Below are 26,249 nucleotides of genomic sequence, written 5' to 3'. Positions count from 1 at the left end.
TGGGGGAAAAGAAGGGTGCGTCTTATAGTCTGAATGTAGCGCCTGGCACCCGCCGTAATAGAGAGGCGAATGCCGGCAGGGGATAGACGCCGGCACAGGTGCCGGGGCCTGAGACATCGCTGCGTTCCTCTGCCCTGCATGAAGCCAGCAGCGGCGATGCTATTCCGCTCCTCCGTCCCCCCGCCGCTGGCTTCATGCAGGGCAGAGGAGCGCAGCGATGTCTCAGGCCCCGGCGTCTATCCCGTGCCGGCATCCGCCTCTCTAGTACAGCGGATGCCGGGTCAGTATTGGCGGCGCCTTCTCCCCCGGGGCCGGTCCCACCCGGCCCCGTACCTGTAAAGTTGCAGGCCGGCTCCCGATATCGCAGGAGCCGACCTGTTCGGGTGACAGCCGGGAGCCTAATGAGGCTCCCAGGCCTGTCACAGCTATATTAGTATTGCGGCTGGGTCTATGACCAGCCGTAATACTAATAGACAGAATGTCCCATAGACGGCAATACAGTTGTATTGCCGTCTATGGGACTTGCAATCAAGTGACCGCAGGTTCAAGCCCCCGGGGGGGAATAAAATAGTAAAAAAAAAAAAAAAGCTTTATAAATATATAATAAAAATATAAAATAAATAAAAGTTCTAAATCACCTCCTGTCCCTAGAATATATATATATAAAAGTAGAAAGTCATATATCATAAACCACCGGGTTTTTTTTCAATACAAGGTGATCTAAGCAATAGATATTCCCCAAAATGGTATAACTAAAAAGTACTTCTGGCCCCGCAAAAAAAAACACTCTATGCGTCCCCGTACAGCTGCAGGGTCACCTGTCAATGTGGCCTTGTAGCTGTTGCAAAACTACAACTCCCATATATTAAATATTTTACCATTTTTTGCTTCACAATTTTTTTTTCCCTATTTTCCTCCTCTAAAACCTAGGTGCGTCTTATAGTCCGAAAAATACGGTATATATAAATATATATATATATATATATATATATATATATATATATATATATATATATATATATATATATATATATTATATGTAAACTCCAGGGAAACTGGACTGGGGGTGGCTTACCGGCGGTCAGCTTTAAAACCCATTTTTTTTCAATGGGTATTTAAAGGTGACTGCCAGTGTCTGTATGTGGCCTCTCCACCTGGAAACTGTTTTTTTGTTTTTTTTTTGCACAGACACAAAGTCGTACATGCAGTGATTTATGATAGAAACCCCAGGGCGGACAGCGGTGGTAGTGTGAACCTAACCTATATGTGTTACAATATGGGCAAAACTTTTCACACTGCTGTAAAGAAATCACTTGGTACCATGAATTGGATACAGGCTGTTAATCATGATTCTGCTGATTTAGTTGTTAAAATTACAACCAGATCACAGTACCAGGGAGAAGTGGAGTCCAACCCAGTTCCGCTACTGGTAAAGCATGAAGTCACATACTATTTGCTGTACCATTCCCTGATTTGTAGACTGCAGGCCACATTAGGCCAGTGGCCTACCAGCTGTTCCTTCATGCTACAGGTGCACATGATATCAGAGCAGTGCACCCAGAGTAGAGAGACAGTGGGACTAGGAGCAGACAGATATGTAATGAGCTATCGTACTTTATGAGGGTAGTAATGGGGGCCAATATCCAGTATCCTTTTTTATCTCTTGTGAAAAAAATAATTATATGAGGATGAAGATGTGAAAAAGCTTATCTCTGTTTTTTTATGCTTATTAATATTTGATGACTAAAACATAATAAATGTTGTTCTAAATGTAAAAATTACAGCCTTTACTAAACTTGTACACCAGTACTACATTGACTTGTGAAAGTCCTTTATTTAGTAGCGGATGTGGGAGGAAAAATTGTAGTTGGCAAGCGAGCAGATAACATAGTGGACATCTGTTTTGCAGCTGGGAAATATAGGACAATTACAGGCATTTTGTAGGAAATCTGTTCTTGAAATTTGCTTCTTTGACTAAGTGAATGCATTATTGTATAAACACAAACATGTATTTCTAAATTTTGGATGAGAAAAAGTGATTTTGGATGAGAAAAAAAAGTACAAATTTTATTAGTTGTACACTTTTACAAGTGAAAGCAATACTTTTTACTGTTTATAGAAACATTTGATACATAAGATTTTTCAAGCCCATGCTACACAACTGGCAGTCCTGGAGTAAAGGATAAGCTCCCTGTTTTTGTAGGCCCTCATTCTTCTTTGTAGTATACAGTGGCGGCCCAAAAAAATGCACTGCCAGTGGATTTTGTCAAATGTATGTGATGCGTATAAATTGAGCCCCTGCAGATGATATGTATACCTCCTACTACGAAATCGACTGAGAAATGTCACGTGACATGTACAAAATTGCCAAATACTCATCATCTAGGAGAGAAGAGGATAGAAATGGAAAAAGACAAGAAATCATTTTCGCTTCAATCATTCCATTTTGTGAAATGGTGCGGGTTTTTTGGCTGCCACTGTATATGCTATCAAGCTGAACTGTTAACTAGCACATAATAAGGACATATAGACATCACAGAGGCTGCTCTATCGAAGAAAATCAATCTTCCCATGATGCCGCTTAAAAAAATAAATAGCCAGCAGTGAATTCACCTGCCAATAACAGCTGTTTAATTGGGGGTTAACATACCAATCTGCTAATCACCTTTTTGTAATAGTCACTAACTTCTCAATACATATTGCATAAATCAATAGCACAGGCAGAGAAAAACACTTGTTTTCTGCAAGGAGGATGGGGAAGGTGAAAAAAACCCAAACTCATACTCACCTGTCCCCGATGCTGCAGTGTCTTTTTCCGGTGGAAGACCTCACCACCAATCAGCAGCCTATTGAAAGGACACGGGACGTCAGAGATGACGTTTCTGAATGAATCTCCATGGTGTCTTCAGGGCTTGCCATTTACAAGTCATATAATGGCCAGACGTAGTGTTATTCCTCATACACATGGCGGTTTATCTTGACAAGTCAATTGAAAAGCATGCATAACCCTTAGTGATGTGTGCTGTATATGTATGCTGCACAGTTAAGGGTCTTAACACTACGCTTTCCATATGTCTTTAAGGTGGAAAAGCAGCTTTTTTTGTTTCAGATTTTGTTGCAGTTTTTTGAACCTACCCCTGGAGAAGATTGAGCAGAAGGTAAAAGTATAAGAACTTCTATTATATTTCCCATTCCTTTTGTAGCCATTATTAGCTTTGCTTCAAAAAACCACAACAAATTCTGCAACAAAAAAGCTGCATTTCCACAATGTGGGGCCTTAGCCTAAAAGGTATTTTAAAAGGCTTGTCTGTAATCTTCTTCCTTACTTAACGTAAACTATGGGAGGATTTAGGGCTGATGATTAATCTAATTAAATTGATTAATTTGCTCTTAAAGAGTCTTGACTATTGTGTTTTTTAACAGATTCATCAAATTGAATTTTGCCTCACCTCCTCTGACTGATCTTTCCGTATGACTCACTCACAGAGTGTCAGAAATGACAGTTCTCCGCATTATTTTTGATCATGGGCTGCCAATCCCACTTTCTGCGCCCATCACCCCACCATGATATTCCCTGCTCACTTGTTGCTGTTTTGGTTCCCGTGCGACAATACTGCAGAAGCTATTCATGTAGTATGGGAGCTGGGAGGTATACAACTATTGAGGCCTGTATTTGAGGCCTGTATTTGAGGACTCAGTAGTTATATAAGACTGCATAGACTGTAATATAGTTGTATTGGAGTCCATGGTACAAGCAATCTCATGATGCAGGCTCAAGCCCCCTGGAGTGGATGGGAACTAAAAAAAAATAAAAAAAAAAATATATATATATATATATATATATATAGATAGATAGATAGATAGATAGATAGATAGATAGAGAGAAAAAATAGTTTTAAAAAGTATTTAAGAGATTTCACGTTTTCAAATAATTAAAAAATATTTATCCTCTATCCTATTTATTCTCTATGCTGATAAGTGAGACTCACACTGATCCTGGGAACTGAGGATGTTTTATCTCCACTGTACAGGTAGTTCCGGTGAACTCAGACGCACCCCTACTGCCATTCATTTCAGTGGGAGCACTGGATGTAGCTGAAGTCCAGCACTTCTCCAGCGTTTCCATCAAATGGGGTTGCATCTGTGTTCACAACAGGGGTAAAATAACCTCTGTTCTCAGCATCAGTGAGGAGGGCTCAGTAGTTGGGCCCCCACTAATCAGCAATTTATCCTCCTGTGGAAACAAACACACTCGGGACCTCACATACCAAAAGGCCCAATTTTTAAAAATGCTTATGTCATATGATTAACACTGTAGTGATAAAAAAAAGAAAAAAAAGCCAAATCAAAATAAAAATTAAACGATCTAATCAACGACCATTCCCAGAAATGGTTTGAATTGAAACCATATCTTATGCCACAGAAAAGACACCCTTTAAAAAATAAGAAAATTGAGATTTTATTTTTCGGCAAAATTACCCACCTCTAAGGGGATTTATAAAATATGTCTGTCTTTATACCTACTGTTTCAGCAGAGGGTGGGCTTACTTCATGATGAGACCTTGTCATGAGTTGAGTGGATTTCCTGGGAGTTATTTATACTACAAAACAGCAGTGCAAAAACATCACTTGTGACTGGTGTAAAAGATTAATGAATTCCCTCCATTTTATTTAAAGAGGACCTTTCATGTCTTGGGCACATGCAGTTTTATATACTGCTAGAAATCCGACAGTGCACTGAATTCAGCGCCCTTCCTGACAGTACTTGTCCATAGCTCCGTTCCTTACCGCCCATCGATGACGCTAAGCTGTGAAGAACACCCCCCAGTACTAGTCTATGGACGAGCACTGTTAGGGGAGGCGTTCCTCAAAGCTTAGCTAGATTGTCAGGAACGCCCTTCGGACAGTGGGCAGAGATTGATAACAGCACTGATATCTTCAGCCTGTGGCCTGAATTCAGCACACTGTCAGCTTTCTAGCAGTATGCATGTACCACATGTGCACTAGGACATGAAAGGTCCTCTTTAAATTGTAAACACTGTTAGTTCTGTCCAGGTTTTCGGCCTCTAGATGTACATAAGAATAAAAGACAGTGGAAATTTTGTAAACGGTGAACAAATGTAAATAGTGAATTCCTTTAGGCGTAAACAGTGAATAGTGAATCCCATCCACACATTGCAGAAAAATATGTGCATGGATATGCTGCGATTTCCAAAACCACACTTTTCCTATGGGTGTAATGGCAGCAGAAACTCCACAGTGGAAACATCTGCAGACTTTTTGTGAAAAGCGCTGTGGGAAAAACCGCAATGTGTTACCACTGCAGTTTTTCCCGCAGCCCTTTTTTTGTTGCGGCCCGCTACGTGGGCCATTAGCCTTAAGTACAACTTTTTTTTTTTTTTTTTAATGTAGATTTTGTTGGAGTTTTTTTTTTCTGTAAATGAATATATATCACCAAATAGCTTCTTGAAAAAAGTCCAGAGCTGAAATTATTTTATCTAGCAAAGCAGAATTTACTGAGAACAACTCATTGTACTGTTACATTTTGTAATATGTATAGGCTTTCAAAGGACTGCATGTAAACTGACAGCCATGTCTTAATTCTCACTAATTCTGCAGTTTACATTAACGACTATAGAAGAAAAGAACTGTACTGTATTGTAGGTTTTGTCTAGGTTGTTTATTTTCTTATGTATGTAAGAAAGTTTAAAGGGATTTTTCCACCTTTATAAAGTAGAGATTGATCTTCCTTCTTGACAGTAACTACAGCATAGATTAAAAAAAAGTTATTAGATGCAGCAAACATTGATATCATATAACATTTGATTTATTTGTTGTGTGTATTTGTGCAATTTTCAGTCCATTATTTTTCCCTTAGGTTTTAGTCTACTTTTCTCATAATTATGCTACTGCAAAACAGAAAGAAAGTATTCACCCATAGATGGAAGCTGATCTAAAATAAGACTTGTCATTTCATTAGGTACACATTCTTGTCATATCTAACTCCGTGTGTTCTGTGTGATACACCTTGGGTCAGTGTTGCATGGAAATACCCTGTTATATTGTTCTCTACACCTAACAAAACATCTGTCACATTTACAGAGTCAGCATACCACTGTCAAGGTAAGGAAGAGTAATAAAGGGAATTCCCAAGTTCCTTAGTAGTGCAGGGAAAATATGCATTTCTGTGAAAATGATACTCACACCTAGAAATGAGCACATTTTCTTTTCAACACTAGTTTATTTTGTCCTCTCTGTGATATTACTATAAAAATTAAATTCACAGTTAGTCCAAAAAACTTTTTATGCTCTGTGCAGTGTCTAGCAGAAACCAACTAGAAGGTGATAATAGACCTCAACACAGCCATCACAAAAAGAAAATTCCAGATGGAAATGGTGAGATGTGTGATTTCAATCCTTTAACCCTTTCATTGCCAGGCACGTAGCTATACGTGTTCCCAAGGTGGCACTTCAGTAGCGGAGGACGTAGTTACTACGTCCTCCCTACTAATGCCGATATCTCTGGACTGCATCAACATATATTGATGCTTTAAAATGCATTTTAAAGAAGAGACTCTCATCTTTAAAATGATACCAGGAACTTGATGATTTTACTTACAGTTTTGGAGTGATTCACTGTTGAAAACACTATTTGGCATTGAGATCCAACTGCAGATCTCAATTCCCGACAGCGTTTCAACAGTGAATCGCTCCAAAACTGTATATCCAATTATTGAGTTCTTGATATCATTTTAAAGATGAGATTCTCCTCTTTAAAATGCAATTGAAAGCATCAAGATATGTTGATGCAGTCCAAAGATATAGAGCTCCAAAGTGTCCCCCCCTCCTGTCTAAGCAAGCAATTTGCGATCTTTAACAAGAAAGGAAGAGGGACACAGAGCAACAAACAAATCTGACTCTCTGCATAACTTGTATGTGACAGCAGGAGGGTGGTGGCAGGGACCCTATTGTCCCTATTAACTCTGTCTCTGATTGTCACATACAGTTATAATGTAATTCCCCCCTGAGCTTTACTAGTGGGGTATTCTTATGTTATACCTCCTGAACATAACCAGGAAGTTTATTGGCGCTGTGACCCAGACGTTTACCATTGTCCAGGTCGCAGCGCCAAAAAAAAAGTCGCACCAAACACACAACATATACATAAAGTCGCAAATAAAGTTTACATTTCACCCAATCCCTGTCCTGTCTATACCTGAGCTTTCTACAGTAAAATACGTCTAGTGATATCCATTACACACTAAAATAATAGTAATAACGATTATCACTAGAGATGAACGTATAGATTGCTAAAATTTTTATAGGAGGATGTAAAATAACATTTTAATGTAAAGTCCTATTTAATTTGCATGCACAAAATGGGATGGCGCATTTCTGCAATTTTGGCGATTCTTTAACACCCGCCCCTGTAAATATATACATGTGTGGTATGTATGAACTCCTCACATATTGCAGTTTTATGGACAGTACATTATGTTTGCAGAAAGGGATTTCTTGAGCCGCACTTTAGTGGCAAATTTTAATTTTTGCGCAATTTTTGCTAGCAATCTCTGTTTGCCGCAAAGTTGAATGAAGGTGCTTGTATATATAAACTATTAAATTGTGTTTTTATATACGGTATGCTGTGCACTCTGAAAAAAGTTAGATTTTGGTATCACAGTCACAGTTTGGTAGGTGCAGTATAGCTTTTTAACATATTAGTGAACAAAAGGAAAATCCTGCTTGTCTTCTGTATTCGTGTTTTTGGGAGTCCGAGCTCTTGTTGTAGTTGATGTTTGCGGTACATATAGTATATTTACACATTGTATACACCATAAGCTATTATTTTAAAAGTATTTTGTATATGAATGTGAGATTGAACATGAGTTTTAGGTGCAAATATGTGTTTTAGCGTATTTTTTCAAAAAATTATTTGTGTTTGCCACAAAGTTGCATGAAGGTGGATGTGGCTATCGATGACCCATTAAGACATTTGTAATCTTCAGGTTGTCTACTTTCAAAAAATATATAGGGTTTAGGGGGTTCACTTACTTTTCATGGTGTGTAATCCCTACATTTTATAGGATGATACTTTTTTTAACATTTCCAGCTTCAAAGCAGATTTTTGTTCCTTCCAGTTCTAGCGATTTTCTGAAGACATGTGCATGCGGGTTCAGGCCATAGTGATATGTATGAACTCTGCACATGTTGAACTCTTATTTTTAGGAGGTTTGGTGCAATTAATTTTTTGTTTGGTTTCCGCTTTTAACAACTAATATACATTTATTTGCATTTTTTCATAAAACATTCACTTTAAATCAAAATTGCATGAAGGTGCCTGTTCGTATAAAGTACCAAGTGGCATTCTGACAATGCTGCAGGTGTCTACTTTAAGAAAATATATAGGTATGGGGGGGTTGGATGCTTTTTTAATGTTGCAATTTAGGTTTGATTTGTCCATCTCAAAACTGTGAAAATTGCTCTGGCTACTGGAGGTGCAAAATTTCCAGAGACCCTTGGCAGCGAAAAGGTTAACAATGAGATTTTATGGCCACTCTGGACCTGAAGGATGCCTACCATCAATTCCCCATTCTTCCTGCTAATAGGAAGTATTTAAGAATATCACTACTCTTAGAAGGTCGACTTAGCCACCTTTAATTCACCTTCCTTCCATTCGGAATAACCTGAACACCATACATATTTATCAAGGTGTTATCTCCAGTAGCTGCATCTGTCAGAGTCCAAGGGATCTTGATTGTCCCATATCTGGATGACTGGCTGATAAAAGTCTCCTCAAGAAAAGGTCTTCAACAGCATTTATCCACTACTGTAAATTTCCTTCAACAATTGGGTTGGATATTAAATTGGGGAAAAATCCAGATATCCATCAACCAAGAAAAATTTTTTAGGGTTCACCATCAATTAAGTCCTAATGAAGATCTCTCTCCCTCCTTAAGGGAAAGAATTATTGCAGCCGCAAACTTCCTATCAGTTCCTCCGACATTCACTATAAGGACAGGCATGAAGGTGTTGAGATTAATGTTGGATGTTAGAACCTGCTGTCTCAGAAGCCCAGGCTCTCCCAGGATCTGAAATCCTTTAATCTGACAGCCTGGAGGTTGACCAGTCCCTACTACGATCAAAGGGACTATCTGTTGCCTTCCTAAATACTCTTTCTAGAGCAGAGTCCATGAACAAAACTATGCCTGGATATGTAACAGCTTTATCTCCTGGGCATCAAGGGATGGGATTGAGGATTCTAATACCTCTATTCCAGATAACCTGGAAATTCTTCAGGGCTGCTTGGACAAGGGCATTAGTCCTTCTATCTTGAAGGTTCAAGTGGCAGCCTTGTCAGCCTGCTTAGGTAAGCAATAGAGATGAGCGAGTACTGTTCGAATCAGCCGATCCGAACAGCACGCTCGCATAGAAATGATAGAAATGAATGGATGTAGCCGGCACGCGTGTGGTTAAGCGGCCGGCCGATGTCAAAGCGGAAGTACCAGGTGCATCCATTCATTTCTATGGAGCGTGCTGTTCGGATCGGCTGATCCGAACAGTACTCGCTCATCTCTAGTAAGCAGTTATCCCCAGAACTACTGCTAAAAAGACTTCTAAGGGGTACATCCAGGCTAAAACCACCTGTTACTCACCTGATTTCCCAGTGGGGTTTATAAACAGTTCTAAAAGGGTTGTGTGAGCCTACCTTTTAACCTCTTGAGGAAGTTGCCATCAATTTCCTTACACTCAAGACTGTGTTTCTTTTAGCAGTAACCTTAGATAAAAGAGTTGGGGAACGGCAAGCATCTGTGGATCCTTACGTCTCTTTCCATGTGGAAAGAGCACATTTAAGGTTTATGCTGGGTTGGGTTTAATTATTTAACCATTTATTATGTATTAAAAATTCCATTCTGTCCTACCAGCAAACAGGGGCAGAAATATCCCACTAGTGTGCTGCTGTTGGGACTAAAGGAAAACAGATTAACATCATAATCTACACTTGTAAAGAAATGTTCATCTGATTCATTGAGCAAATTTTTAATCCCTCATTGGTCATCAAAGCAGTACAGAAATATCCATACAAGCAAATAATTATTACATTGCATTGCATTGTTAAATAGGTAAACAATATTTTATGGTTGAGGTGAACGTTGTCCTCCGTGATGATCCAAGCTCAATAACCACCACAGATATCTATTACATGTCAATAGGTTTCTAAAGTTGAACCTTGCTAGGATGTCCTGCTTTGGCCATAGTCAGTTGCGTGAATCTGAAAGCACGCATTTTAGTAGAATGTGTAGTATGGACAATACATTTGTGGTTGAAAATGTGGTATGTGAAAGTTACTTCACAGAACCTGAAAGATGATTCTGTGATCGATGAAACTGTTATGAATATGCAGGATATGACTGATGGATTCATAAATAAATCTTTTTCTGATGCTAGAAGTAGGTTGCACGCAGTAGGTTTTATATGCTATGTATCATTTTATTTCCAACTTTAAAGAGAAGGTGTTGTTACATTTTACACTTGTGAAATAAACACAGACATAAATGCTGGTACTCTAGACATTGCTTCCTAAACAGTCTTTACAAGTAGGATGTCACCCCCAGTTGTTATAAAAATGTTATATATAATATACTAACGTTTTCTCATGTGTTCTTTCAGACATGCAATAAAGATAAGCAATATATGCATCAGGGACGATGCTGTGATAAGTGTCCACCCGGTAAGTGTGATTGCTAGAACATTTCTTTTTAGTATAGGGCTCAATTTTATCCACTAAAATACAATGGGGCAGATTTATTAATTTTGTCTATTTTTTATACAGTGTAGACTTAGATTAGATAGTCTTTAAATGCAGCAGGTTATTACATTAATAGATGCTGGATGATACATTTGGATTATCTTTGAACTGTCTTGTGTAAGTTTATACCATAGTGACTTACTTTGCCTCAGAATTTTGTGTAAACATATTGGCATATTTTTGCAGCACATTGTCACATCTTATGTTCCATATTTAAATCACCCCCTTTCCCAATACCATAGCAGTTAAAAAAAAGTAGCAAAATCCCCAATTATCGAAAAAGGATATGGTGTGAATTCTACACATTACCTGCAAAAAACCACGCTATCATACAGCTCCATAGATGGAAATATAAATATAGTTATGGGTGTCCAAATATGGAAGCACAAAGCAAATTGGTTTCAAAGTTGTTTTTTAATGTATAAAGCATAAGAAAAGTTATAAAAATTTGGTATTTTTGTAATCATACTGGCCACAGAATAAAGAAAACATTTTAGGACCCAGTGAATGCCATAAAAAATAAAATCCAAAAAACAATAGCAGAATCTCCTTTTTAAGAATTTTGCCCTACACTTTTTTTCATTTTTAAACACGAGATGGTAAATGTATGTGTTCCATTAAAAAGCACACCTAAGTACAGCAAAAACAAGCCATGTTAGAAAGGGGTTAATGATAAACACTACAGACCTGTCCAGACCCCCATAGATTCCCCTGTAGTCATTTACTCTGGAACTCTCAGAAGAAAATGTCATAATAGGTCACTTTTTCTGTGGGACAGTTTTGAAACATATTTCTTTTGGCACGTTTCCTTACTATTCATTCTCATGAGCTTTAATATAGAAAAGATTCTTTGGAACGTTGCCTCCATTATGTGGTTGATTATAGAAGGAAGTTTGAAGATACAATGATTCCTTTTATTTAGCTAAATAGATCAGTACCTGTAGATGAAACCTAACATGTTTAGACAGTTTGTATTTCCAACCAGTGTACCATGCCTATTAAAAAAACGTATGCTGCTTTTATTGATAGTTCAACACATTGCTGTTACAAAATGGGTCTATCACTCTGGAAGAGCCACCATGAGTATTACATGCACAACCATTTGACTTTAATGTCCACTGTGTAGTACTTGGTTTCCTTCCTTTATTTGTGCATCAGATTACTTAGCCTGAGGCCGATGTTTTTTTTGAGCCAAAGCCAGGACTGAATTGAGGAGTAGGTAAAAGTATAAGAGCTCCCTGTATATTGTCCATTCCATTTTTAGCCATTTTTGACTTTGGCTAAAAAGAAAATACAGCAAACACTATAGCATAAAAAGCTGTGTTTTTGCAACATGGGGCCTCAACCTTAGGCTAGACTGACACGACCTAGTTTCACCCATGAAACTCCATCTGTGCATGCTGAATTTACCAGCTGAACATCTATAATACCAGGAGACCTGCCTCTTATCAACATACTCTCCCATAATATAATCATCACAAGACAGTATGTCACCAGCAGGCAGCCTTAAAGAGGACCTTTCACCACTTCAAGCCTGTGCAGCTTTCTGCCCCATGTTATAGGCGCTGCTACACAGACTCTGGTGCACTTTGAATTATCTCCCTAGCCCCCCTCGTTTTGGAGCTCTGAGCCCCGTTAATTCTGGCGCCCTGTATGTTAATTAGCCGTTCAGTGTCAAGGGCGTTTCTGACTATAAAGACAAGAGCTACGTCAGTCTGACACTGTCCAATTAGCATTGGACAGTGTCGGAGCTGCTTCTGCTGTGTGCTCTCATGAGTTCTCATGAGATCAGGCAGTCGTCTCTTCCAAGGGCTGCACAGAAGACCCGGAGAAGCGATCCAGGCCGTGTATTGAAGTGGATGAAGGGGAACTTCACTGACATTGCTACAGGTAAGTAAAGAAAACCCTAAGCAATGAGCATAAGTGCCCAGTACACCCTGTGGACCTAGGTCTAGCCCCTATACAATGAGGATTAACCCCTACAGCCCCTAGGCAATGAGCATTAACCCCTATAGCCCCTAGGCAATGAGCATTGCCTAGGGGCTATAGGGGTTAATGCTGGTTGTATAGGGGCTAGACCTAGGTCCACAGGGTGTACAGGGCACTTATGCTCATTGCTTAGTGGTTTCTTTACTTACCTGTAGCAATGTCAGTGAAGTTCCCCTTCATCCACTTTAACCCCTCCGGTGCCACGGTCAAAGGCGCCGGCGCCGGCGGCGCACGGGCGCCGCCATTTTGCCGGTGATCACCGGCTTCTGGAGCATGCTCCAGGGCCGACGTCACGTTGGCATGACAGCCGGGAACCTTTACAAGGCTCCTAGGCTAGTCTGCTTTCTCTTTCTTTTGCAGGCTGGTCTATGCAGCCTGCAAAAGAAATGATGATTTTTTGCAATGCATTAGCATTGTAATGCATTGCATTAGTGATCAGACCCCCTGGGATTCAACACCCCTAGGGGGTCTAATAAATGCAAAAAAAAAAAAAAAAAAAAAAAAAAAAAAGTAAATAAAATATAAAAAGTATTAAAAATTCAAATCACTCCCCTTTCCCTAGAACACATATAAAAGTAGTTAAAAACTGAGAAACACATACATATTAGGGATCCCTGTGTCCGAAATCGCCCGCTCTACAAATCTATAAAAATATTTTTCCTGTTCGGTAAACGCAGTAGCGGGAAAAATAGTCAAAAGTGCCAAACCGCCGTTTTTTCACTGTTTTGATTCTGATAAAAATTTGAATAAAAAGTGATCAAAGTAATAACATTTCCCGAAAATGGTAGAACTAAAAAGTACACCCGGCCCCACAAAAAAAGACGCCCTATGCATCCCCGTACACTTACGTATAAAAAAGTTACAGGTGTTGGAATATGGCGACTTTTAGAAAAAATTTTTTTTAACAGTTTTGGATTTTTTTAAGGGGTCAAAATGTAAATAAACCATATAAATTTGGTATCCCTGGAACCGTACCGAAACACAGAATACAGGGGACTTGTAATTTTGGCTGCACAGTGAACGCCGTAAAACCAAAGCCCGTAGGAAAGTCGCAGAAATGCATTTTTTCTTCAGATCCACCCCATTCTGAATTTTTTTCCTGCTTCCCAGTACATTATATAGAATAATTAATGGTGGCATCATGAAGAAAAATTTGTCCCACAAAAATTAAGACCTCATATGGCCCTCGGAGCAGAGAAATAAAAAAGTTATGGGGTTTAGAAGGAGGGGAGTCAAAAACGAAAATCAAAAAATGCCATCGGCGGGAAAGGGTTAAGACTCACATTTAACCAAGGGTTTTTTTGTGTGAAACACCTCAGACCCCTATCTGCACTTCAAGCACCACATTCTGTATACTATACGCCAGTCTTAATAATATACTTCAGTTCAAAATTCAGTTTTAATGATTGAATCCCTTTAAATCAAGTTTCATGTTAAAGAGGACCTCTCATCTCTTGGGGCACCACATTCGGTTTTATATACGCTGTACTGTGAGAGCAGTGAGGAACGCTTCCCTCCTCTCCTGATAGTACTTGTCCATAGATGAGAACTGGGGGGGCGTTCCTCAGCAATGAAGCTGAGCTGTAAGCTACCCCCCTCTCACAGTAAAGCACTATAGATGCTACTGTGAGGAAGGGCGTTCCTGACTGACTGTCAGAAACGCCCTTCTGACAGTGAAGAGCTACGGTACCGGCACTGATAGCTCTTCACCGGTGGCACACAACGGGAAAGCAGAATGTGAATTCAGCGCACTGTTGATTTTTTTTTTTTTTTTTAAATCAAGCAGTGAAATCATCTCTTGTGACTGTTGGGCATTGGATTTGCTACAATCCCATCCACTTTGCACTTACTGTAAAATGCCCCAGCCTAATGCAGGGTTTTAGAGTCTTTCAAATATAAATCACATGAAAAATTTAAAAATCTCACCATAAATTCTTTAAAAATTTGCTTAACATAAAAGCTTGATTTCCAAAAATAGGTAATTTATCGTGACACTTTCACCTTTCAAGACTTGTTACAGGTTTCATGTGATAAAAAAGTATGGTCACTGCACTGTGTAGTGCAGAAGTTCTTATATAGCTTCTATGGAGACATAGTGATATTATATTATGTGGTATTTATGTTGTAGTTTATATGTGCACGTATTTATTCAACCTAGGAACACACATGAAATCCCGATGCACTGCCACTGCAAACACTACTTGTATTCCCTGTGGCCCTAATGAATACATGAGCTTTTGGAATGAAGATCTAACATGCACACTTTTTATGGTTTGTGATTCAGGTAAGTGATGGTTGCCACAGCTAATATACTGTAGCTATTGCTATTGTGATCAGTAACATCAGTATGAGTGCAACTGTGTGATGCTTTCTCAATTTTCTTGTTTTTGTTAAAAGAACATAAAAAAAGATCAGTAAACTGGTACCAGAAAAGGATTTGGCTATATCTAATGCAGACATTCTCATCCCATTACCAACTATGATTAAGTCTAGCTGAGAAACTGCCACCATACCTGCTGACAGGAGAAAAAAGTATACATTAAACTAGCCTCTGCCCGCAATTTCGCCTGCGTGTTGTTGGCGCGGATTATCCGCCTATATTCAGCAAATTGCTGCTGTCGATGGTTCGCCTGCTCCGGCGTTTCAGCAGTTCTCAAGTTGTCCTGCTGCTGAACTTGTTCCTCGTGCTGTGCCTATGATTGTTCCGGCATTTCAGCAGCTCGCTGGGACACCATATAATAAGCGTGTTGTTGGCATCGATGAGCCGCCTATATTCAGCAAATTGCTTCTGTCGATGGTTCGCCTGCTCCGGCGTTTCAGCAGTTCTCAAACTGACCTGCCGCTAAACTTGTTCCTCACACTGTGCCTGCGATTGTTCCGGCATTTCAGCAGCTTGTAGTGAAGCCGTATAATGAGCGTGTTGTTGGCGTCGATAATCCGCCTGCTTGCGACAAATTAGATTTTCTTTTTCCCAGCATGTTTAAAATTGGCAAAATGCCAATTTGGGTTAAAGGGGTTGCCTGGAGCAGATCAGATAATATGCAAATACTTGGACTCAGAGTTATCTGTGTGTTTACATATAAAGATAACAGAGCAGCTTTATCAGCAATCTCCAATTAGCTGAGAGAGTCCTGCTGGCAGCAGCAGTTTAATATTGCATACGAACATAAATTCATAGCAGTCGTGAAGCCATGTCATTTACCAGGATAAAAAGTAGCCTATGTTTTAATCGAGGTTACAAACTATGTGCCAAATTTTATCCAAATTGGTTCAGCCGTTTTTGCGTGATTGAGTAACAAACATCCAAACACATTATATATACAGTATATCTTATATTAGTAGGAAAGGATACAATATACCTGACTCCTTCTCCTATACCAGTTCACTAAACTTTACATGGATCATAGGATACTAATGCAGCCCTAGTATGTAGCTGCACATATAGAGTGAAAAATATCTGGCTTCTTTGAGAGATAGTGTGGACAGTATATGGCCATTTTATTAGTATTTATTAGTATAATTGTTCACTGTAAAGTCTGATATATTACATGTCAATTTTAGAGTAATTCTAATACGCTCTGAATAGATGCTGAAATAACTTACAGGGTGCAGGCAGTAGCAGTCTCAACATCCTGCTGTGTATGTGAGGCTAATAGAGTTATACATGAGGTACCGAGGCCTTTGCTATATTCACTGCAGCACCTTTCTTCCTTAGGCTCCGTTCCCATGGAGTAATGTGCCGCTCATTTAGACATGTAAACACGTGTCAGAGCGAGGCACTTCAAAACAAATCCCATTGACTTCAATGGGTGCCGGCTTACGCGTGCTACACATTGAAATCAATGGGTTACAAAGCCTCCCATCGATTTCAATCTGTAGCGTGCGTAAGGCTGATGACACATTGTAGAAAAGCTACATTTTTGTTGCAGATATTTCTGCTGTTTTTTCAGCCAAAGCCAAAAGTGGCTTAGAAAAGATTGGGAAATATAAAGGAACCACTTAAGCCACATGATGTGACAAATGGCTGTTTTATGTCCGTTTTTTTAATATACGTCAATGAACTGTATGGGGGATCCAAGAAAAAAGGCGCTCTTTGTGTGCAAGATGGCAGATGTTTTTCATGGCCATTTTGCACTTTGGTCATCTGAATGTAGCCTTATCTGCACCATAAAAAGCAGCTTTACCATACACAATGATAAGGGCCCCCAGGGGCAGTATTGCGCTCATGGTGGCACAGTATACACAAGGTTTCTTGTACATGTTGCTGTTACATCCTCCTTGTGTTACCCTGCACATTTTCCCCTATCTCCTTTTCTTCCTGCCTTTTTATCTCAGCCGATTGTCAGCTGGAAGGGGTCACTTAGAAGTCAAATGTGCACAATCTAATTTTAGATGTTTCTGGAAGGTGAGTCATTCATTCAGCTGCTTGGTGGATTGAAAATTTACCTTTAAATAGCCATTAATCATGTGTGTCTTGGTCAGTCCATGAGGATTTTCAAGCAAGCCCAGGAGACATCAAAGAACTGCTGCATCAACTTCTGTGAAAGGTGGAGGTGGGCAGTGGTATGGAATGGCTACAGCAGTGCTTGGAAGAACCCATAGCATCAGCAGTGGTGGCGGAGAGCAGTGGGACCAGGGCACCAGAAGAAGCGAGAACAGCATCCCAGAATGGGAACCTTACAGGTGGCACAATGCCAGCGGCTGATCAGCTGAGGGAAGAGAGCTAGGAGAAACCATTGGAGGAGCAGGGAGTGATGTGGTCCCTATGGTTCATCAGGCGAAGCCCCACGCATTGATACCTGGAGCCCAGAGTTGGCAGCAAGCACAACCAGGACCCTCTTTAGCTCCACTGCCCATTTCCCAGGATTTCACAGCGCCAGGCGAGTGATACCTTTCAGGAAACCCACAGCAGCAGCATTGTGGCTTCTGGATGCACATAAAGAGGAGCAGATGTAGCGCTGCCCATCTTCTGAAGGCAAAACGGTGAAAAAATGGCAGTTTGGCTCTTTTTATTTTTTTTTTCACAACAGTGTTCACCATATGGGAAAAAGAAGCAGGGATGTATAATATTTTATGTTTGTTTTTGTTCATTTACTTTTATTACAAATCTAAGGCAAGGAGGGCGATTCAAATTTTTAGTTTCTTTGTTTTTTTCCGATTTAAAAACTTTTTTTATTTTTTAACTATTGTATTTAATTTTTGTCTCATCTGACCAATCTGGTTAATTCTGAGAATGATTGGGAGAATGTACTGTGGTCAGATGAGACAAAAATTGAGCTCTTTCACATTAACTTAACTCACCGTGTTTGGAGGAAGAGAAATGCTGCCTATGACCCAAAGAACCTGGGAACTGTGAATTGTTTATATTTATATGTATATAGTAATAAGCCTCTTCCCCCTCTCTCGTGAAATTCTATCCCTATGTGTGCAGTTGTACATAAATATGCAGCCTTTAGAAAGCGTTTTTAGATATATCTGAAGAAGAAGCCGAGAGCTTTGAAACTTTATATTCTGTCATCATTATGAGTTAGCCAGTAAAAAAAGTATCACCTACTGAAGACTCGCAAGTTTTTTGTTTTTTAGATTTCATACCCACTGGCTAACACGGTACAAAAACAAACATTTTCCTATTACCCAAAGAACACCGTCCCCACTGCCAAGCATGCAGGTGGAAACATTATGTTTTGGGGGTGTTTCTCTGCTAAGGGCACAGGACTACTTCACCGCATCAGTGGGAGAATGAATGGTCCATATATCCATATACCATAAAATCCTGAGTGACAACCTCCTTCCCTCTACCAGGACATTAAAAACGGGTCGTGACTGGGTCTTCCAGTAGGATAATGACTAGAGATGAGCGAACACTATTCGGAACAGCCGTTCCAAATAGCATGCTCCCATAGAAATGAATGGAAGTGGCCGGCACGCAGACTTTGCCGGCGGCCGGTCGCTTAACCCCCCCGTATGTCGGCTACGTCCATTCATTTTTATGGGAGCGTGCTATTCCAAACGGCTGTTTCGAATAGTGTTCACTCATCTCTAATAATGACCCAAAACATAAAGCCAAGGCAACAAAGGAGTGGCTCAAAGGAAGCACATTAAGGTCATGGAGTGGCCTAACCAGTCTCCAGACCTTAGTCCCATAGAAAACTTATGGAGGGAGCTGAAGCTCCATGTTGCCAAGTGACAGCCTCAAATTCTTAATGATTTAGAGATGATCTGCAAAGAGGAGTGGATAGAGATGAGCGAACACTAAAATGTTCGAGGTTCGAAATTCGATTCGAACAGCCGCTCAATGTTCGTGTGTTCGAACGGGTTTCGAACCCCATTATAGTCTATGGGGAACAGATACTCGTTAAGGGGGAAACCCAAATCCGTGTCTGGAGGGTCACCAAGTCCACTATGACACCCCAGGAAATGATGCCAACACCTCTGGAATGACACTGGGACAGCAGGGGAAGCATGTCTGGGGGCATCTAACACACCAAAGACCCTCTATTACCCCAACATCACAGCCTAACAACTACACACTTTACACACTCAATACCACCTCTCTGACAGTAGGAAAACACCTTGAAACATGTGTATTTGGCACTTGCAGTGAGGAGAGCTTGTCACCAGCAGTGAATTTGGCCCTTGTAGTAAGTTGAGGTTGGCACCAACATTTGTTTTGAAAATCAGGGTGGATTGAGCCTCTAACCAGCAGAGTTTGGGCAAATTCATGGTGGAGGGAGCCTCTAAAAACCCCAGTTTGGACCAATTCATGGTGGAGGGAGACTCTAAAAACCCCAGTTTGGACCAATTCATGGTGGAGGGAGACTCTAAAAACCCCAGTTTGGACCAATTCATGGTGGAGGGAGCCTCTAAAAACCCCAGTTTGGACCAATTCATGGTGGAGGGAGCCTCTAACCAGCCCAGTTTGGACCAATTAATGGTGGAGGGAGCCTCTAAACAGCCAAGTTTTGGGAAATTCATGGTGGAGGGAGCCTGTAACCAGCCCAGTTTGGACCAATTCATGGTGGAGGGAGCCTCTAAACAGCCCAGTTTGGGCAAATTCATGGTGGAGGGAGCCTCTAAAAAACCCAGTTTGGACCAATTCATGGTGGAGGGAGCCTCTAATTAGCCCAGTTTGGACCAATTAATTGTGGAGGGAGCCTCTAACCAGCCCAGTTTGGACCAATTAATGGTGGAGGGAGCCTCTAACCACCCCAGTTTGGGCAAATTCATGGTGGAGGGAGCCTCTAACCAGCCCAGTTTGGACCAATTAATGGTGGAGGGAGCCTCTAAACAGCCAAGTTTTGGGAAATTCATGGTGGAGGGAGCCTCTAACCAGCCCAGTTTGGACCAATTCATGGTGGAGGGAGCCTCTAAACAGCCCAGTTTGGGCAAATTCATGGTGGAGGGAGCCTCTAAACAGCCCAGTTTGGGCAAATTCATGGTGGAGGGAGCCTCTAACCAGCCCAGTTTGGACCAATTAATGGTGGAGGGAGCCTCTAAACAGCCAAGTTTTGGGAAATTCATGGTGGAGGGAGCCTCTAACCAGCCCAGTTTGGACCAATTCATGGTGGAGGGAGCCTCTAAACAGCCCAGTTTGGGCAAATTCATGGTTGAGGGAGCCTCTAAACAGCCCAGTTTGGGCAAATTCATGGTGGAGGGAGCCTCTAACCAGCCCAGTTTGGACCAATTAATGGTGGAGGGAGCCTCTAAACAGCCAAGTTTTGGGAAATTCATGGTGGAGGGAGCCTCTAAAAAACCCAGTTTGGACCAATTCATGGTGGAGGGAGCCTCTAATTAGCCCAGTTTGGACCAATTAATTGTGGAGGGAGCCTCTAACCAGCCCAGTTTGGACCAATTAATGGTGGAGGGAGCCTCTAACCACCCCAGTTTGGGCAAATTCATGGTGGAGGGAGCCTCTAACCAGCCCAGTTTGGACCAATTAATGGTGGAGGGAGCCTCTAAACAGCCAAGTTTTGGGAAATTCATGGTGGAGGGAGCCTCTAACCAGCCCAGTTTGGGCAAATTCATGGTGGAGGGAGCCTCTAAACAGCCCAGTTTGGGCAAATTCATGGTGGAGGGAGCCTCTAACCAGCCCAGTTTGGACCAATTAATGGTGGAGGGAGCCTCTAAACAGCCAAGTTTTGGGAAATTCATGGTGGAGGGAGCCTCTAACCAGCCCAGTTTGGACCAATTAATGGTGGAGGGAGCCTCTAACCAGCCCAGTTTGGACCAATTAATGGTGGAGGGAGCCTCTAAACAGCCAAGTTTTGGGAAATTCATGGTGGAGGGAGCCTCTAACCAGCCCAGTTTGGACCAATTCATGGTGGAGGGAGCCTCTAAACAGCCCAGTTTGGGCAAATTCATGGTGGAGGGAGCCTCTAACCAGCCCAGTTTGGACCAATTAATGGTGGAGGGAGCCTCTAACCACCCCAGTTTGGACCAATTCATGGTGGAGGGAGCCTCTAACCACCCCAGTTTGGACCAATTCATGGTGGAGGGAGCCTCTAAACAGCCCAGTTTGGGCAAATTCATGGTGGAGGGAGCCTCTAACCAGCCCAGTTTGGACCAATTAATGGTGGAGGGAGCCTCTAAACAGCCAAGTTTTGGGAAATTCATGGTGGAGGGAGCCTCTAACCAGCCCAGTTTGGACCAATTCATGGTGGAGGGAGCCTCTAAACAGCCCAGTTTGGGCAAATTCATGGTGGAGGGAGCCTCTAAACAGCCCAGTTTGGGCAAATTCATGGTGGAGGGAGCCTCTAACCAGCCCAGTTTGGACCAATTAATGGTGGAGGGAGCCTCTAAACAGCCAAGTTTTGGGAAATTCATGGTGGAGGGAGCCTCTAAAAAACCCAGTTTGGACCAATTCATGGTGGAGGGAGCCTCTAATTAGCCCAGTTTGGACCAATTAATTGTGGAGGGAGCCTCTAACCAGCCCAGTTTGGACCAATTAATGGTGGAGGGAGCCTCTAACCACCCCAGTTTGGGCAAATTCATGGTGGAGGGAGCCTCTAACCAGCCCAGTTTGGACCAATTAATGGTGGAGGGAGCCTCTAAACAGCCAAGTTTTGGGAAATTCATGGTGGAGGGAGCCTCTAACCAGCCCAGTTTGGACCAATTCATGGTGGAGGGAGCCTCTAAACAGCCCAGTTTGGGCAAATTCATGGTGGAGGGAGCCTCTAAACAGCCCAGTTTGGGCAAATTCATGGTGGAGGGAGCCTCTAACCAGCCCAGTTTAGACCAATTAATGGTGGAGGGAGCCTCTAAACAGCCAAGTTTTGGGAAATTCATGGTGGAGGGAGCCTCTAACCAGCCCAGTTTGGACCAATTAATGGTGGAGGGAGCCTCTAACCACCCCAGTTTGGGCAAATTCATGGTGGAGGGAGCCTCTAACCAGCCCAGTTTGGACCAATTAATGGTGGAGGGAGCCTCTAAACAGCCAAGTTTTGGGAAATTCATGGTGGAGGGAGCCTCTAACCAGCCCAGTTTGGACCAATTCATGGTGGAGGGAGCCTCTAAACAGCCCAGTTTGGGCAAATTCATGGTGGAGGGAGCCTCTAAACAGCCAAGTTTTGGGAAATTCATGGTGGAGGGAGCCTCTAACCAGCCCAGTTTGGACCAATTCATGGTGGAGGGAGCCTCTAAAAACCCCAGTTTGGACCAATTCATGGTGGAGGGAGCCTCTAAACAGCCCAGTTTGGGCAAATTCATGGTGGAGGGAGCCTCTAACCAGCAGAGTTGGTGGAAATCAGGGTGGAGGGAGCCTCTAACCAGCAGAGTTGGGGGAAATCAGGGTGGAGGGAGCCTAGTATTAGCAGAATTGTGCAACGCTTATGGTGGATGAGTATGAGGATGCGGAGGAATTGGAGAGGTTGAGTACAGACATGGAGTTTCATGTTGGGGTGCTTTACACAGGTGGGCACAAAAATGACGGCTCTACCCAGTGGTGGTTCATTTTTATCAAAGTGAGCCGGTCGGCACTCTCAGCTGACAGACGGGTGCGCTTGTCAGTGATGATGCCACCGGCTGCACTGAACACCCTCTCAGATAGGACGCTGGCGGCAGGACAGGACAGCACCTCCAAGGCATATAGGGCAAGTTCAAGCCACAGGTCCAACTTCGACACCCAATACGTGTAGGGCGCAGAGGGGTCGGAGAGGACAGGGCTGTGGTCGGAAAGGTATTCCCGCAACATGCGCCTATACTTCTCACGCCTGGTGACACTAGGACCCTCCGTGGCGGCACTTTGGCGAGGGGGTGCCATCAAGGTGTCCCAGACCTTAGACAGTGTGCCCCTCGTTTGTGTGGACCGGTGAGAACTTGGTTGCCTACTGGAGGAACTGCCCTCCCTGCCGCCAACGTCACATGCTGGAAACATCTCCATCATATTCTGCACCAATTGCCTGTGGCAAGCATTGATGCGATTGGCCCTCCCCTCTACCGGAATAAAAGACGAGATGTTGTTTTTATACCGGGGGTCAAGGATAGCAAAGATCCAGTACTGGTTGTCCTCCATGATTTTGACAATACGCTTGTCGGTTGTAAAGCACCCCAACATGAACTCAGCCATGTCTGCCACAGTGTTAGTTGGCATGACTCCTCTGGCCCCACCGGAAAGTTCAATCTCCATTTCCTCCTCATCCTCCATGTCTACCCATCCGCGCTGCAACAATGGGACGATTCGAAGTTGCCCGGAAGCCTCCTGTATCACCATCACATCATCGGACAACTCTTCTTCCTCCTCCTCCTCCTCCTCCTCCTCCATTAAACGCAGTGAAGCGGACAGATGTGTGGACCTACTCTCCAGCTGTGACGGATCGGATGCTATCCCTAACTCCTCTGTGTGATCTGAGTTATCCCTGATGTCAATCAGGGATTCTCTCAGAACACACAAGAGCGGGATTGTAAGGCTCACCATCGCATCCTCAGAGCTCACCCTCCTTGTGGACTCCTCAAAGACCCGTAGGATGTCACAAAGGTCTCTCATCCATGGCCACTCATGGATGTGAAACTGAGGCAGCTGACTTTGTGGCACCCTAGGGTTTTGTAGCTGGTATTCCATCAAAGGTCTCTGCTGCTCAACCACTCTATTCAACATCTGAAACGTTGAGTTCCAGCGTGTGGGGACGTCGCACAAAAGCCGGTGTTGTGGCACATGCAGGCGTTGCTGGAGAGATTTTAAGCTAGCAGCGGCTACTGTCGACTTGCGAAAGTGGGCGCACATGCGCCGCACTTTCACCAGTAGCTCTGGAACATTGGGGTAGCTCTTTAGGAAACGTTGCACCACTAGGTTGAAGACGTGGGCCAGGCATGGAACATGTTGGAGTCCGGCAAGCTCCAGAGCTGCTACCAGGTTCCGGCCGTTATCACAAACGACCATGCCTGGGCCCAGGTGCAGCGGCTCAAACCATATTGCCGTCTCATCGAGGAAGGGCATCCCTCACCTCGGAGGCAGTGTGCTGTCTGTCCCCCAAGCTGATCAGCTTCAGCACAGCCTGCTGACGTCTACCAACGCCAGTGCTGCAACGTTTCCAACTCGTAGCTGGGGTCAATCTAACAGCGGAGGAGGAGGCGGTGGCGGAGGAGGAGGCGGTGGCGGAGGAGGAGGCGGTAGAGGAGGAGGAGGAGGGGGGTGTTCTTCTCGTGTCCCTGCCAGGAATGTTAGGCGGGGAGACGAGGTACACCGGGCCAGTTTGGGAAGCAGTCCCAGCCTCAACTACATTCACCCAGTGTGCCGTCAGTGAAATGTAGCGTCCCTGTCCGCATGCACTTGTCCACGCGTCGGTGGTCAAGTGGACCTTTGTGCAAAGCGCGGAACTAAGGGCCCGCCTGATGTTGAGTGACACGTGCTGGTGCAAGGCGGGGACGGCACACCGGGAGAAGTAGTGACGGCTAGGGACGGCATAGCGAGGTGCCGCAGTTGCCATCAGGTCCAGGAAGGCGGGAGTTTCAACAAGCCGGAACGCCAACATCTCCTGGGCCAGCAGTTTAGCGATGTTGGCGTTCAAGGCTTGCGCGTGTGGGTGGTTAGCAGTGTATTTCTGCCGCCGCTCCAATGTCTGAGAGATGGTGGGTTGTTGTAAAGAAACGCCTGATGGTGCCTTTGATGGTGCAGGAGAAGGAGATAAGACAGGACCAGGGGAGGATGAGGTAGAAGTCAACAAAGTGGCGGAGGCAGATGAAGTGGTGTCCTGGCTCGTCCTCTGGAGTGCATCGCCAGCACAGTCAGCAGTGGCAGTGGCAGAGGCAGAGGCAGTGGCAGTGGCGTGTACGGCAGGCGGCCTTTGTCCTGCCGTTGCTGCCTGCCACTGATTCCAGTGCTTGGATTCCAAATGACGGCGCATTGAAGTGGTGGACAGGTTGCTCTTCTCAGAGCCCCTAATCAATTTCGAGAGGCAAATTGTGCAGACAACACTATATCTGTCCTCGGCGCATTCCTTGAAAAAACTCCACACCTTCGAGAAACGTGCCCTCGAGGTGGGAGTTTTTCGGGGCTGGGTACGAACTGGAACATCTTGGGAGATTCCGGGTGTGGCCTGGCTTCGCCTAAGCTGCTGACCTCTGCCTCTGCCTCTAGCTACCCTTTTTGGTGCTGCACCTGCCTCAACATCCACACTACTTTCCCCGCTTGACATCCCCCCTGTCCAGGTCGGGTCAGTGTCCTCATCATCCACCACTTCCTCTTCCAACTCCTGTCTCATCTCCTCCTCCCGCACAATGCGCCGGTCAACTGGATGCCCTGACGGCAACTGCGTCACATCATCGTCGATGAGGGTGGGTTGCTGGTCATCCACCACCAAATCGAACGGAGATGGAGGAGACTCTAGTGTTTGAGCATCTGGATACAGATGCTCCTCTGTTAGGTTCGTGGAATCGTGACGTGGAGAGGCAGGTTGAGGGACAATGAAAGGAGCGGAGAACAGCTCTGGGGAGCAGGGACAGTTTGGGTTATTGTTCTGTAAAGCTTCGGAATTTTGGGAGGAAGGAAGACAAGACTGTTGGGTAATAGGAGGAGAGGAGGCAGAGTCTGACTGGCTGCTGGACAATGTGCTGTAAGCGTTCTCTGACAGCCATTGCAAGACCTGTTCCTGGTTCTCGGGCCTACTAAGGTTTGTACCCTGCAGTTTAGTTAATGTGGCAAGCAACCCTGGCACTGTGGAGTGGCGCAATGCTTGCTGCCCCACAGGAGTAGGCACGGGACGCCCTGTGGCTTCACTGCTACCTTGCTCCCCAGAACCATTCCCCCGACCTCGCCCACGGCCTCGTCCACGTCCCTTTCCGGGAGCCTTGCGCATTTTGAATTCCTAGTTAGAAATTGGCACTGTATACCAGTAGTAAAAATTGTGGGTGCACGTAACCCCAATATATTCTTTGAATTACCAGTCAGAAACTGGCACTATATGGCAGTAGCAAGAAATGAGGGTATTTGTATTCCCAATATACTCTTTGAATTCCCAGT

At 43.4% G+C, this 26,249-nt stretch overlaps 1 protein-coding gene across 1 annotated transcript in view; it reads left to right on the top strand.

The window, feature by feature from the left end:
- Positions 1 to 26,249, top strand: part of TNFRSF11A (TNF receptor superfamily member 11a) — a 72,003-nt gene that overhangs the window by 26,929 nt on the left and 18,825 nt on the right. The window contains exons 2-3 of the mRNA XM_075270939.1: positions 10,669 to 10,729; positions 14,955 to 15,080. Coding sequence (XP_075127040.1) covers positions 10,669 to 10,729; positions 14,955 to 15,080 — 187 coding nt within the window. The remainder of the gene's footprint in view (positions 1 to 10,668; positions 10,730 to 14,954; positions 15,081 to 26,249) is intronic.

The sequence above is a fragment of the Leptodactylus fuscus genome, chromosome 4 (genome assembly GCF_031893055.1).
Source record: "Leptodactylus fuscus isolate aLepFus1 chromosome 4, aLepFus1.hap2, whole genome shotgun sequence".
NCBI lineage: Eukaryota > Metazoa > Chordata > Amphibia > Anura > Leptodactylidae > Leptodactylus > Leptodactylus fuscus.
This window is presented reverse-complemented; position numbering and strand designations above follow the sequence as displayed.